The 14,902-nt window shown below is 54.6% G+C and overlaps 1 protein-coding gene across 4 annotated transcripts; it reads left to right on the forward strand.

Annotated features, from left to right (window-relative positions):
- The first annotated feature begins 1,616 nt into the window (after window positions 1–1,616).
- Window positions 1,617–14,633, forward strand: Trip10 (thyroid hormone receptor interactor 10). 4 transcript variants are annotated; one of them, XM_036171357.1, is made up of 15 exons: window positions 1,634–1,731; window positions 2,919–3,034; window positions 3,132–3,188; window positions 5,444–5,591; window positions 5,668–5,730; window positions 6,543–6,647; window positions 6,745–6,873; window positions 7,485–7,631; window positions 7,749–7,943; window positions 9,354–9,521; window positions 9,729–9,838; window positions 12,790–12,922; window positions 13,095–13,243; window positions 13,586–13,707; window positions 14,214–14,633. In XM_036171357.1, the coding sequence occupies exons 1-15, from the start codon at window positions 1,708–1,710 to the stop codon at window positions 14,360–14,362; spliced, it is 1,815 nt and encodes a 604-aa protein (XP_036027250.1). In that variant the 5' UTR covers window positions 1,634–1,707; the 3' UTR covers window positions 14,363–14,633. The 4 variants fall into 4 exon arrangements, with proteins under 4 accessions (XP_036027248.1, XP_036027249.1, XP_036027250.1 ...); XM_036171358.1 differs by having other exon boundaries at window positions 13,589–13,707; XM_036171355.1 differs by lacking the exon at window positions 9,354–9,521 and having other exon boundaries at window positions 1,617–1,731.
- The last annotated feature ends 269 nt before the right edge of the window (window positions 14,634–14,902 follow it).

The raw sequence follows: 14,902 nt of genomic DNA on the forward strand, positions 1-14,902 counted from the left end.
CCCCACTTTCATGCTCTCCAATCCCTAGTCAAATCGTCCCGGATACAGTTTGATGAACAGGACGTCTCACCAATGATCTAGGAACCCATATCGGTTTCTTAAAGCAGACTACCTTCTTCCACTCTTAACGGTCCAAGACTACATTACCCAGAAGGCAGAGGAAGCAGGTCCGCGCAACCAGGCACGCATAAACTACATTTCCCAGTATGCCCAGGGACACACTTCCTCTCCCCCACCCCCAAGCCCGGGACGTGGCTCCCGGCCAGAAGTGGAGCTTTTGGTAAACATAAGCATCTGTTGAGGCTTGCCCTGTTCCAACTTCCCTGGGCCGCCGAGAAGCCTAAAATTCTTGACCCTATGCTGACCTCTGATCCCAGGCTGAGTGCCACTCCCACCTGCAGACTCCGCCCAGGCTTAACCCCTAGCACCAGCTGGGCCCTAACTTCAAACTGAAACCCTGATCTCTGCTCATTCCGATCCTAGGCACCTCACTCCGTGTCCTCATCTACTGAGCCCCCAGATCTGGAAGAGTCCCAACTTCTGGACCCCTGTTGTAGTCTTCAGCTCTTAACAAGACTGTTGACCCTGGCGCTAAGCTTCCCACCCGGGCCGGACACCTTATTCCCATCTGGCCTCTGACTCCTCCTCCCCGGTTCCCCCGATGGGCTTTGCATCTGAGAGCTTAGCCCTCAAGCCGCCAGCAGGTGGGGCCAAGGCTCACCGGAGCCTCTGCTGCAGCGGGGTCTCCAGGGCATCTTTCCTCATCCGGACTGCCCCTTTCACTTCCAGCTAAAGCACCAGGAAGATATTCTGGCATTTCTGCAGTAGCAGAGAAAGCACCTACGGCCGGGGAGAGTGGGGGTGGGAGCCACCAGGGCCTCTTCCTTTTCATCTGGGAGTCTCAAGGGGATTTACGAGGTGTGAGAGGACTTTTATGATTAGGAGGACCCGAACTTCTGAGCCTCAGGGCCCCAGAGTCTAAGCTGTGTGTGTGTGTGTGTGTGTGTGTGGGTGTGTGTGTGTGTGTGTGTGGTCCAGAACTGGGGCCCCAAGGGCAACCTGTCCTCAGTTTCCCCGAGGAGGTTCTGGCGGGGAGGAAGGGAAGTCAGCTGCGGTGGGGGTGCGCTAATGGACCTGGCCTTGGCTGGAGGTGCGTCCTGGGCTGGATCGAAGTCATCCCATCTGCTCTGTGGCCGGAGGGAACCAGACCATTAGTGGGACGAAATGGAGATTTCTGGAGCCTAGTTGGTCCCCGCAAGAGCCTAGTGACCGACCGCAGGTTTTCCCTGCCATGGAATGGAGAAGTGGGAGAGACTCCTTGGGTTTGGAGTTTTGATATTTTGATCTTTTTTAAACAATGCGAAGTTAAGGGGAAAGGATGAATAGTTTGGGATGGCAGAGGAGAGTAATATGGGGGTACAGTTTGGAAACTTAAATCTGGGCGTTCTTGAAGGAGGATCATGGCCCTTTACGAGAGGGCGGAGCATCCGTGGAGCTCCTCCTCATTGGGCCCCGCCCTTAGGGCACCCCGCTGGGGACTCGGCGGGACGGGGGCGTGGCAAAGCGCAAAGGGGCGTGGCGCCCTAGGCGAGTGGGCGTGGCCGAGGGCGGGGCGGGCCTGGGCACACCGCCCTGGGGCTGAGTCTCCGGTGGAGGGCGGCGGGGACCCGGGAAGGAGGCGGTGGCGTCCTTGGCGGCAGGACCAGCATGGATTGGGGCACCGAGCTGTGGGTGAGTCCTTTTCCCCCAGCTCCCCGGGTTCCCACTTGCTGGGGTCCTGGCCTCTCTGCTCTTTGTCCCCTAAGTACCTTTGCCGGGACTCTGCAGTTTCCCTCGAAGCTGATCCCGTGGGTCCCCGCCCTCTGCCCTTAGCTCTCCCTCAAAAGTTCCTTTGGGACTTTCTAGACATCCAGAGGGCCCTAGGGATACTTTGCCTAGGACCGGCATAGGGAAACTGAGGCACAGAGTTGAGAGTGAAGCCATCACAAGAAGTTCCTGGACCAGGCCAGGAAGGGGGGACAGCTGGGCGAGGTCACCTATTTTGAGCGTCCTGGCCTGCTTGGAGGCTAATCTTACGGCCCCTGGGTCCCTGCCCGTCGCCCGCCTGTCCGGCTGGGAGGGGGAGGGGACCCTTTGGTCACCTTCAATCCCACGTGGGCCTCACCGGGTGGCTTCCCCGCTTGCTTTTGCCCTAAAGGGCTTAGGACGCTGAGGGGGAGGGGAAGGGGGCTGCAAGACTCGGCCCCGGGCGCTGGGCGGAGCCACCCCTTACCCGCCACTTAACCTCACCCAGGAAGCCCTAGAAGTTTCCCTGAATCCTTGTTGGACTATTGACCCCTCCTCTTTCTGGAGGCAGTGTGGTCTTCGGGTGTAGTGGGGATGAGCCACTGTAGTGGAGGCATCACAGAAGCAGGGGAAACTGAGTCACTCTACGGCGGATCGTGGCGAATGGGGAAATCTGGCCTTTGAAGTTCCCTCTTTCCACGCACTTTGAGCTGCACAAACCCTTTCCCTCTGTGCCCGTCTTATGTGCAAGCCTGCTTAATTTTCCGGAATTTGGGGGTGGGAGCGGTTAGAGGATTCGGGGCGAGCTGGAGTGGCTTAGCCTCCTCCCACACCCTTGCTGGCCACCCCGACTCCGAGAGACCCAGCCGTCCGGTTTGGGGCCCTGGCCCTGTTGTCCAGGCCCTTCCCGGGAGGAGGAGATGGGGGTTCCCGCCAGCTTCCTGCCTCCCTCTGCGCCACGCCGGGGCGGCGCCTGGGGAAGCCAGCCAGTCCTTGCTGGAACCGCTGAGCCACGAGGTTGTGCGGTGTCCCGCCTCCGCCCCACCTCTACCCCCCTGTGCATCGGGTTGCTGGGGCCTCGGTGCCCCCACTCAGGTGACCCTGACCTTCCCCAATCACGCCCCTGCAAACAGGATCAGTTTGAGGTGTTGGAACGCCATACGCAGTGGGGACTGGATCTGTTGGACAAATACGTGAAGTTCGTGAAAGAACGCGCCGAGGTGGAGCAGGCTTATGCCAAGCAACTCCGGTGAGCGCGAGGGTGGGTGCTCGCGGCGCTGGGGCTCCGCGGGGAGCCGGCAGGAGTGCCAGGTTCTCAGCCTCTCCGCTTCTGTGCCCACCCTTAGGAGCCTGGTGAAAAAGTACCTTCCCAAGAGACCTACCAAAGATGACCCCGAAGTCAAGTAAGAATGGGATAAGACTCCGTGGGGGGGGGGGGTGGGGAGCGGGGCATGGGTCTCTCTCCTTCCCGGGGGCCACTCTGCTTTCGCACCTCCAGTCCCACCTCCCACTAAAGGTCTGGGTGACCTGGGGTGGAATTTACTCCCTTCCAGCAGAATGCCTTTTGGTTTTGTAAATTCTCAGCTTAGCCGAGTTCTTTTGGGGCAAGTGACTTTTTACTATTTATCTAGTTTTGAGACTGAGATGCATCCACATATGCCATTTGTACCAGTCAGAGGACAGCTTGCAGGAGTCGGTTCTCTCCTCACCGTGTGGGTCCCAGGGATCGAACTCAGGTCACCGTGCTCAGCCGCAAGCACCTTTTACCTGTTAAGCCATCTCACTGGCCCTAGGTTTTGTCTTTGAGAAATGGTTTTGGTTGTTCTGTTACTCCCTCAGCCAGGACTGATCTCTAATGAGGCAGTCCTTGTGCCTGGGCTCCTACGAGCTGGATTGACCAGCATGTGTCACTCAGCCAGACGTGGGCCAGGAACTTTTATTGCCTCTGTTCTAATCTGCAAAATGGGTCTGATGGCAGTGATTCCTACTCTCTCTGGTGTGAGTGAGGATGAACTGAGTTTATGTGTCTAAAAGCAGTGGCCAAAGCTGGGCATGTTGGTGCACACCTGCGATCCTAGATCCTTTGGGTTCTAGGCTAGCCTCAGCTGTGTAGTGAGTTTGAGGCTAGCCTGGGCTACATGATGCCCTGTCTCAAATTTCTAAACAAACAAACAAACAAACCAGTAGCCAGTCTGCAGTTGTTTTCAGGAACTTTTAGCTGCATCCTGAACCCTTCCCTTTAAAATCTAAAAGGTGAGCTGGGTATGGTGGCAAATGCTGTTATCCCAGCACTCTGGAGACCTAGACTGTGAGATTGTGAGTTCCAGGCCAGCCTGGGCTACATAGTGAGACTGTATTTTCAGTAGATACATAAATAAAAGTCTTAATCCAGAGAGCTCCGAATCCAAAAATTAAGATAGTTTGTGTTAGCTGGTTACATTGGCTCGGTGTGAATGATATTCCACTTAGTCTGATCGGGGTTTTTGAGGTTTGGAAAATATGTGTGTGTGGTCTAATGTACCCAAGCTGGCCTCAAACTCACTAGCTCAGGACTGACCTCCCTGCCTCAACCTCCAGAGTGCTTGGGTGGCAGATGTGTGCCATCATTTTACCTGGTTTATGCTGCCGTGGAGCTAGGGCTTCATGCATGCTAGGGGGGCTCTGTACCTGCTCAGTGCCTCCAGCCCCAGCTTCTGAGGATTGAAAATGATCTAGCAAAACAAAATTATTCCTTTCTGGAACACAGGCAGACTTTTTTTGGCCATTGTGTTCACATTGTATGAGATGTCGTGAGTCATCTAGGGAGAGTTTGTGCGAAGCCTGTTGTTGCATAGAAGACCTTGAGCATCCTTTACTTTGGTACCCTCTAGGAGACCTAGAAATGGTTGCCACAGCTACTGAAGGGTTACTGTATTGTACTCATTCCTTTCACTGTCAAATATAATGAGAGGTGCAATTCTGCAGGCAGGAGGCTGAGGCAGGAAAAGCAAGACTTCTGGGCTAGCCTGGGTTTTGTAGCCAGACCCTGCCTTAAAACCCAAACAAACAAAAATGTGATTCTAGGATTCTGCTACCAGCCCTGGGGGGATGACATATAAAGAATGTTATCAGGGCTGAGCATGGTGGTGCACACCTTTAATCCCAGCACCCAGGAGGCAGAGGCGGGAGGATCGCTGTGCCTTACAAGCCAGCCAGAGCTACACAATGAGATCCTGTCTCAAACAACAACAAAGGTGTTGTAAGCATTGTGCATCCAAAAATTTGATTGCAAAATGCATCTGCATTAAGGACAGTTTAATGCATCCGAATTAAGGACATCTAGAGGTTAGGGACAGACCTAACGCTTCTTGGGAATGAATGTTGTAGCTCAAGACTTCCATTTTTTTCTTTTCCTTTCTTCTCTCCTTGGTCGCTTTTCTCTCCCCCCTCCTTCCCTCCCTTCCTCCCTCCCTCCCTCTCTCCATCCCTCCCTCCATTCCTCTCTTCCTAGGGTCTCACATAGCCAAGGCTGGCCTCTAACATATGATGTAGCAGAAGCTGGCCTCAAACTCTCCATCCTCCTGCCCTGTTCTGGGATGACAGGCCTGTGTCACTGTGCCAGGCAGGGTTCACGTTTGCCCGTCTCTGGTCCTGAGCCCTGCTTGTCCCCTTCCACCAGGTTCAGCCAGCAACAGTCTTTTGTCCAGCTTCTCCAGGAGGTCAATGATTTCGCAGGCCAGCGAGAGCTGGTGGCTGAGAGTTTGGGCATCAGGGTGTGTCTGGAGCTGGCCAAGTACTCTCAGGAGATGAAGCAGGAGAGGAAGATGGTGAGTCCCTCCCCTCACCCGTGCTTGCTGAGGGTCCTGTGGGAACCTTGCTGAGGGTCTCCATTTGTCTGTGCAGCATTTCCAGGAAGGCCGGCGAGCCCAGCAGCAGCTGGAAAATGGCTTCAAACAGCTGGAGACTGTGAGTGTGCATGGGGGCAGCTGGTGGCTCAGGCCCAGAACAGCTGGGGTGGTGGTGGCTGACCAGACCCCCTGTGGCATGCACACCTCTGTTCCTACACCTCTTATTTTGAGGTGGGGTCTTGCGAGCTGGCCTGGCCTTGAACTCTATTTGTGTGTGTGTGTGTGTGTGTGTGTGTGTGTGTGATGTGCATGCCATGGTGTGTGTGTGTATGTGTGTGTGTGTGTGTGTGTGTGTGCATGCCATGCCATGGTGTGTGTGTGTGTGTGTGTGTGTGTGTGTGTGTGTGTGTGGCATGTGCATGCCATGGTGTGTGTGTGTGTGTATTTATGTATGTGTGTGTGTGTGTGTGCATGCCATGGTGTGTGTGTGTGTATGTGTGTGTGCATGCCATGCCATGGTGTGTGTGTGTGTGTGTGTATGTGTGTGTGTGTGTGTGTGCGCATGCCATGCCATGGTGTGTGTGTGTGTGTGTGTGTGTGTGTGTGTGTGTGTGTGTGTGTGTGTGTGTGTGACTCCAGGACAACTCTCTGGAGGTCAGTTCTTGTTCTACCTCTGTGGGGCTTCTGGGGAACTGAACTCAGGTAGCCAGGCTTTCTGACAAGCACTTCTACCTGCCGAGCCATCTTTCTGGTTCTGGTTTGGTTTTTAGACACGGTCTCGTGTGGTGGTCCAGGGTGGCCTTGAATTCTGATCCTCCTGCCTTCACCTCCCTAGTGCTGGGGTGGACTGGCGTGTGCCACCCCAGCAGTTGGCTGGCGCACCGCTCCCGGGGAAGGCCGGCCCCTCACTGCACTATGTCTCTTGCGTAGAGTAAGCGGAAGTTTGAGCGAGACTGCCGGGAGGCTGAGAAAGCGGCTCACACCGCCGAGCGGCTGGATCAGGACATTAATGCCACCAAGGCAGATGTGGAGAAGGTGTGTATGAGGTAGAGTCTGTGACAGGCTGGTGCCATGGGGCTGGGGCAACGCCAGTCCCTAACCGTGACCTCCACCTTGCGGTGCCACTGCCCAGGCCAAGCAGCAAGCCCACCTTCGGAACCACATGGCGGAAGAGAGCAAGAATGAGTACGCGGCCCAGCTGCAACGCTTCAACCGAGACCAGGCCCACTTCTACTTCTCACAGATGCCCCAGATTTTCGACGTGAGCGCTTTAAGCTTGTTGTCAAAATCCCTCGGGGTAGTCAACTCCCACACTGCTGCCTGCACCCCGGCTGCCATGTACCTATGCCTAGAAGGAAAGATTGGAGAACGCCTGTGGCCCCGGCCGGCACTCTGGAGGCAGAGGCAGGAGGATGGCAGAGGTCTCAAAGCCAGCCTGGTCTATAGCTCCAGGAGAGCCTGTCTCAGAAGGGAGGGAAGGAGGAAGGAGTGGGGAAGGGATGGAGAGACAACTTGAGGAAGAGATACCATTCTTCGGTTTTAAAACTCTTATTCATCCTTCTGAGCCCAGCTCTAACAAGCTCCGGGTCTCAAAATTTCCCCAGTCTTCCCCCCCCTCTCTCTGACCCAACCTTGGTGTTGGGATTGTCTGTGTTGCATGTACTTTTTATCCAAAGCTCTGACTCCTTGTAATCTCTTTTGAGAAGGCTTTTCTGAGCTCCCGGCCCCCCGCGTCTCTCATTCCTGTCCATGGGGTCATGAGGACAGATCTGATTCTGTCCTAGCTCTTCAGCCTGGGCTTGGGGGCAGATGCATTTCAGCCTGTGGGTGTTTGCAGGGTTGACTCACCCCGTGCTCTTCTCGGCTCTCCAGAAGCTGCAGGACATGGATGAACGCCGGGCCACCCGCCTGGGGGCCGGGTACGGGCTCTTAGCAGAGGCTGAACTGCAGGTGGTTCCCATTATTGGCAAATGCTTGGAGGGTATGAAGGTGGCCGCGGAGTCCGTGGATGCTAAGAATGTGGGTGCTTGGCATGGGCCCAGGGGGATGAAGTGTGGGCTGAGGGAGGGTGCCTCCCCAAAAGTAGCTCCTCGAAGTAACCTCTGGTTGTCCTTCATTCCCTGTCCGTTCCCACAGGACTCACAAGTCCTCATTGAACTACACAAGTCAGGGTTCGCCCGCCCGGGTGACTTGGAATTCGAAGACTTCAGCCAAGTCATGAACCGAGTGCCTTCGGACAGCAGCCTGGGCACCCCGGACGGCAGGCCTGAGCTCCGAGCGGCGTCAAGCCGTAGCCGAGCCAAGCGCTGGCCTTTTGGGAAAAAGAACAAGGTGGGGTCCGTAGCTCTTGGGGTGAGGAGTGGGTGGGAAGGGGGGACAGCCAGCCGAGGTCCTCACTGAGTCAGCTCCAGCCACATGGAACGCTGAGTCCTGGGGCAGGAATTTTCCTCTTGGCTGTGGGCCCAGGCTAGAGGGAAGGGAAGAGAGGGAGGCGGGCTCGCTAGCCCGCTGAATGGCTTGGGAGTCCCTCTGAGGATGAGAGGGGACAGGGTAGGGGGCCTGTGGCATCTTCTGCCGCCTCCTGAGACCCTTGAAGAGCTCATGTTGGCCTGACAGCTGTGGCGTGACATTGCCCCCCAAGTCCTGGGAGTCCCTTCTCCCTGTCTCCATTCTCTACTTTTCTGGGGACCCTCCACCTCTGTGTGTTTTCTCCTTGGGAGTTTGACTTTTAGGGTCCAGTGTATACGTTGACACGCCTTGGTTTATCAAACTTCCACAACCGTTCCTTCTTTTAGCCACCCCTTCCAGTTGGTTTATTCTTTCTGACCCACTTAGACTCTGAGACCCCTCTTACCTGACACCTGACACCCCTCCTCCCAAGCCTGGACTTCCCAGTGGTAGGCAAGCACTGAATATCCCCAACCTCTCACCCCCATCTCTGTCCCCTTTAGCCTATGTGTCTGACCACCCTGGTTCTTTAAAAAAAAAAAAAAATTGTTAGGTTTTTTACTTTGTATGTCCTGTGTATTTGTGTGTCTGTGCACACGTAGCAGTCACGGGAGGACTGTCAGGACTCGGGTCTCTCCTGGGTCCCAGGGACCAAACTCAAGAGTCGTCACGCTTGGTGGTGGCAAGCAATGTTACATGATGAGTCATCTTTCTGCCCCCAGCCTTTCCTGTGGGCTTGCACCCTACCTTATAGACTGTAAGCCCAGAAAGCGCGCCAGAGAGAAGCAGAGGCGCCTGACCTCCTGGGGTGCTGCATGAGTCCCTGAGACTCAAGGGATAGAGAGGGCTTGGGAAGTGGATGTGACACCCACCTCAGAGTCTTCTTAGCTTACCAGATTTTTATTTATGTGTATTTTGGGACATGTGGAGGTCAGAGAGTAGCTCATGGGAATCGGTTCTCTCCTTCCAAACTGTGGGTCCTGGGATGGAACGCAGGGCTTGGCGGCAGACACCTTTCCCTGCTGAGCCCTCTGCCTGGCCCTGACTCCTCATCACCTGTCTTCCCTGGCACCTCCCAGGTCTTTCCTTGTTGCTTTTACAGGTGTTTTCTGTGTGATCTTACAATTCAGTTGTGATTTTCTTATCATTATTTTTCCCTCTTTCTCCATTTTGTTTTTTCCTGTTTCCTGTGTCCCGTCCGTCCATCCTTCCTTGCGTCCATCCATCCTCCGACTACATCCTCGCGCCTCCATCCCTGACCCATCCCCCCACTTCCCTGGCCCCCACCGGTAGCCGCGTCCCCCATCCTTGTCCCTCCTGGGGGGTCACCTACCCTCCACATTGTCTGATGGACCCCCGTCCCCCCGTTCTGGCCGCGACCCCTTGGCCATACTGAGCGAGATCAGTAAGGCGGTCAAACCGCGGCTAGCATCCTTCCGCAGCCTCCGAGGTGGCCGTGGGGTAAGTTGAGGCCGGATGGTGGGACCCTGGGCTCTATCCTGCTGCCTGCTGGGTCCCCCCAGATTCCAGCTTTGCTGTATGCATGGCCTCGTTCCCCAAAAGCCCTGCCAAGGGAGGAAGGTGGACCTGGCATCTCAGGAGCGAGAGAGGTGCTTGGGAAGTTTAGGGTCCCAAATCCCAAACCTCAGCCCTTGCTTCACCATGCAGACCGTGGTCACCGAAGATTTCAGTCACCTGCCTCCGGAGCAGCAGAGAAAGCGACTCCAGCAACAGTTGGAAGAGAGGAACCGGGAGCTGCAGAAAGAGGAGGACCAGAGGTGAGCATACGCGCTAGAGGAGGCAGGCTATGAACGCTCAACTAAGCAGGGCTACTCCAGGGCTGGAGATGTGCTCCACAGTGGAGCACTTGCCTAGGTACCTGAGGTCCTTCCTGGATCCTGTCTGCTGCTACCGTGTCTCAGTTGTACACCAAGATTTCCCAACACACTCTGGGCTCTGAAGGTCTCTGCTTTGTTTCTGTCTTGTGGGTGTGCATACTGGTGTTCAGAGCTGTGCTGGGCCAGAGGAGGAGGTCAGCGTCCTCTGCGCTCTCTTTGTGAGACAGGGTCTCTCCTCAAACTGGGACTTTGTGTCTTGTTGCTTGGCTGGCAGCCAACCCTCCCTGGCTGCCCTGTCTATGCCCACCGAGGTTGCAGGTGGTGTGTGGCTGTACCCAACGTGCAGTATGGGTGCGGGAATCAGAACTGGGGTCCTCAAGGTTGCTTAGTAATTGCTCTTGACCACTGAGCAGTCCCTCCAGCCCCCGACCTTGTCCTTTTTGTTTGCTGTTTTTTGTTTTTTGAGACAAGGTCTCACTATGTGGACCTGGCTGGCCTGGAATGCTATGAAGACCAGGTCTTGAAATCGGAGATCTCAAGTGATGGTGTAGAGACATGTATCACTTCGCTGTCTTCACATGAGACACACAGGAACTTGGCCTTGCTGAGTGGCCTAGGCTGGCCCGCCAGTGAGACCAGGGGGTCTCCTATCTCTGCCACCCCAATGCTGAGATTACAGACGTGAGGTCTCATGCTGGGCTTTGTCCATGAAGCTGGGGATCGAGGCCTGCAAGGTGACCACTGTTGACTGAGCCATCTCCCCAGCCACTGCTGATAGTTTTAGAGAAGATTCCTGTCGCACAGTTGGGTGTGGTGGCTCCTGTGTGTAAATTCAGGAGGCTGAGGCTGGAGGATCATGTTCAAAGCCACCCTGGGCTTCTTGAGACTCTGTCTCAAACTGACAGTGAAGAACTGAAATGCAAAAGCAGGAAAGTATCCATTACTTTCTGTTCTCTGTAAGTCACTGCGGCCGATGGAGATGTGAATGCTTGTGCTGTCTCCTTCCTCACATCACTGAGCAAAAGGCAAGAAAATCACTGGCTCATTTTACTCCGCCTCTCCTCTCAAAAAATACTCTCAGTGGCTAAAGTCACTTGCCCCCCAGGCTTGCCCCTCAGGTGGTAGAAGGAGACCTTGCTGACCTCCAAACAGGTGTGATGGCATGCAAATAGACATAGACAGGTATTATATAAGAAATAACTAAGTAGATAAAGAATAGCTACAATGTCAGCTTAGGTTAATATATACTTTGCTAAAACAAACGGTTTATTATAGTTTCTGAGGCAGGGTTGTCGTCCCTATGCTAGGGACTACCCCCAGCAGCACTGGGGGATTCTAGATAGCGCTCTGACCCAACCACGCCCCCATCCCCTCCCTGGGGATTCTAGGCAGACCTCCACCCTGACCACGCCCCCAGCCCCTCCCTGGGGATTCTAGGTGGGGCTCCACCCTGACCACTCCCCCAGCCCCTCACTGGGGGATTCTAGGCAGGGACTCCACCCTGACCACGCCCCCAGCCCCCTCACTGGGGGGTTCTAGGCGGGGCTCTGCCCTGACCACGCCCCCAGCCCTCTCTTTTTACTTCTTATTTTGAGACCAGGTTTGGCTAAGTTGCCCAGGCTGCTCTGGAACTTTCAGTTCTCGTGCCTGTCTCCCAAGTAGCTGGAATTACAAAACCGGCACCTAGGCTCAGTTTCAAAGATTTTAGTAGACAGAAAAACAAAACAAAAAGCCCAGTCTGTGGAGTCTTACCTCATTAATACGGGGACAGCTCACCCTCAGGAACTCTGTCAGTCTTGAGTCATCATCGTGATAGGAGGAAAGGAGAGCTAAGTTATCTAAGACTGAAATGCAAAATATTAACTTGAAAAAATCTGCCAGACAAGAAAATCTTTAGTCATTCTTTCCAAGCAATAGAATCCTCTCCCCAGCCTCGTTACATAATAGGGGTGACGCTGGCCACTTGTTAGCAGGTGGCCGGCCAGATTCTCTCTGGCTGTTCACATGTGGAAATCATGGGACAAGCCATGCTTGGAGCTGCATGCAGCCTGGGCGTTTCTAGTGGTGTGAAGCGTCTGCCTGCCTGGAGTGCGTAGAATCAAAAAGGCTGGCTTTTCAGTTTATTTACTTTATTTTTTTATTTTGTTTTTATTCATTCATTTATTTTGTGTATGGGCTTACACATGCCACAGTTTCTATGTAGAGGTTAGAGGACACCTCGCCAGAGTTGGCTCTCTCCTTCAACCACATGGGTCCTGGGGATCAAACTCAGGTTGTTAAGCTTGGTAGCAAGCCCCTTTATCTGCAGAGCTCTCTTGCTGGCCCTTATTTTATAGGCTTTATTTTGAGACTGGGTTCTGCTTGGTTTTCTAGGTTGGCCTGGATCTTTAGTGTGCTACATGGGTGCTGGGGATTCAAACTCATGTCTTTAGGCTGGTGCTCTTACCCACTGAGCCATCTCCTCTGTCTACCTTGTTTCTTGAGGCAGGGTCTTTAACTGCCCTGCAGCTCAGATTCAGCTAGACTGGCTGAAGCCCCAGGGCTCTTCCTATCTGCCTCCTGAGTGCTGGGATTACAAGCATCCTCGCCACCGTGCCTGGCTTTTTACCTGAACCCTGGGGATCGAACTCATGTCCTCACACTTATGCAGCAAGCGCATTACCCACTGAGTAATCGCTACAATCCCATTTTGATTTTTTTTGTTTTACTAAGTTGTCCAGGTTAGCCAAGGCTAGCCTCGAACCTGCTAGTCTCTGGCCTTATCGTGTGCCGTTATGCACAAGCACATTTCAGTCCCTCACTAGCATCTTGCCTCTCTCCGAGCCTGCTTTTCACTTGTTAAGGCATAGGAGTGTGTTTTCCTTCATGTCCATGTGTCTGTCTGGTCTCAGGGAGGCCCTGAAGAAGATGAAAGATGTCTATGAGAAAACACCGCAGATGGGAGACCCTGCCAGCTTAGAGCCCCGCATTGCGGAAACCCTGGGCAACATCGAGAGGCTGAAGCTAGAAGTGCAGAAGTATGAGGTCAGAGGGGTGCTCTGGGGAGGGGCAGGGGCGGGCTGAGCTGCGTGAGTCACTGCAGGGTGGGGACAGGGGGTCGGTCGTCTAAGTTTTGGGTGTGCATGGGTGATGTCAGGAAACGTCCCTAGTCAATACCTTGCCCTGGAACTCATGCTGTGATCCCTACCAACCCTAGGCTTGGTTGGCAGAAGCTGAAAGCCGGGTCCTCAGTAACCGGGGGGACAGCTTAAGCCGTCACTCCAGGCCCCCTGACCCCCCAGCTACTGCCCCACCTGATAGCAGCAGTAGCAGCAACAACAGCGGATCCCAGGATAATAAAGAGAGGTGAGTAGGGAAACCAAGAGCGGGTATGAGGTGTGAGTTTGGTATAGCACTGGTCTGTAATCCTGGAGTGAGGGGCTGGGGGCGTGGTCATGGCGGGGCCCCGCCCAGAATCCCCAGTGAGGGGCTGGGGGCGTGGTCAGGGTAGAGCCCCGCCCAGAATCCCCAGTGAGGGGCTGGGGGCGTGGTCATGGCGGAGCCCCACCTAGAATCCCCAGTGGGGGGCTAGGGGCGTGGTCAGGATGTAGCCCCGCCTAGAATCCCCAGTAAGGGGCTGGGGGCGTGGTTGGGGTGGAGCCCTGCCTGGAATCCCCTGGAGGTTCTCATCTTTCTTCCTTCTTCAAGCAGCTCAGAAGAGCCCCCTTCAGAAGAAGGCCAGGACACCCCCATCTACACTGAGTTCGATGAGGACTTTGAAGAGCCTGCATCCCCTATCGGCCAGTGTGTAGCTATCTACCAATTCGAAGGTGGGCCTAGTGCATGAGTTTCCTTTTGTTTTGACAGAAAGGACTTAGTGGGAAGGCTGTAGCTCAGGTGGGGTGCCTGACTAGTTAGTGTTCAGGAGGCCGAGGTTCAGTTCCCAGTACTGGCCAAAGGAGGGACCTGGGGAGTCAGCTTAAGGAAGGGTGATTTTGTCTTTTATTTTAAAGCATTTTCATTATTTTTTGTGTGAGAGAGGACAACTTCCAGGAGCCCACTCCGGCTGTCAGACACAGCGGCTAGCAACTTCCCCCACTCACAGGCTCTCGATTTCTCCGCTTTATTCAGTCCCGGACTCCAGCCTGTGGGCTAGACTGCTCACATTCACAGTTGGGCTTCCTGTCTAACTGCCCATCTAGAAACTCCCTCACAGACTTGGCATAGGTTTGTCTCCAGGGTGGAAGAGATCCTTGATGCTGAAGTGGACAGTGTTGTTGTAACTTCCCATCAGATTCACCAAATCTGACCTGTCCCCACCCCCACTCCCCAACAGGATCCAGTGAGGGAACCATCTCCATGTCAGAGGGGGAAGACCTCAGTCTGATGGAAGAAGACAAGGGTGATGGATGGACACGGGTCAGGCGGAAACAGGGAGGCGAGGGCTATGTGCCCACCTCTTACCTCCGAGTCACACTCAACTGAACCCCACCAGAGTGGGGGACGAGGGGCAGGGCTGTCGGCTGCTGCTTCTGGGCCACAGGGGGCCCCCAGGACCTTGCACTTTATTCCTGCCCTCGTGGCTTTTGGCTGAGACCTGTGTAACCTGCTGTCCCCTCTCTTCCACCCTCCTGTCACCCTATGGGGACCCACTCGTGCCTTCCCGCGTGGTTGTACATATTCTCATTTACGACCGTTCTTCCTGCCGCTCGGCTTGGGCCAAGTTTTGTTTTATATTAAAAAGTATATATAATTATATAAAGTTCTTGGAGTCTGTGCCTTGGCCGCTCTCACAGAGGACTCCTAGTTGGTTTTGAACAGTAACATCTGAATCTCACAACCATCCAAGCCTGCACCGCCTTGGTTAACTGCAGTCATACATGTGTTAACATATAAAAGCTGCCTTTCTTATGAGCCACACGGGAATACGTGGAGGGGAGCCTAGGTACCCCCTGGCAAGCCTTGTGCGTGTTACCGATGCTTGTGACCCACTTCTCATTCATTAAGCTTTATTCTGACCACAGA

Source organism: Onychomys torridus, chromosome 21 (genome assembly GCF_903995425.1).
Source record: "Onychomys torridus chromosome 21, mOncTor1.1, whole genome shotgun sequence".
Taxonomy (NCBI): Eukaryota; Metazoa; Chordata; class Mammalia; order Rodentia; family Cricetidae; genus Onychomys; species Onychomys torridus.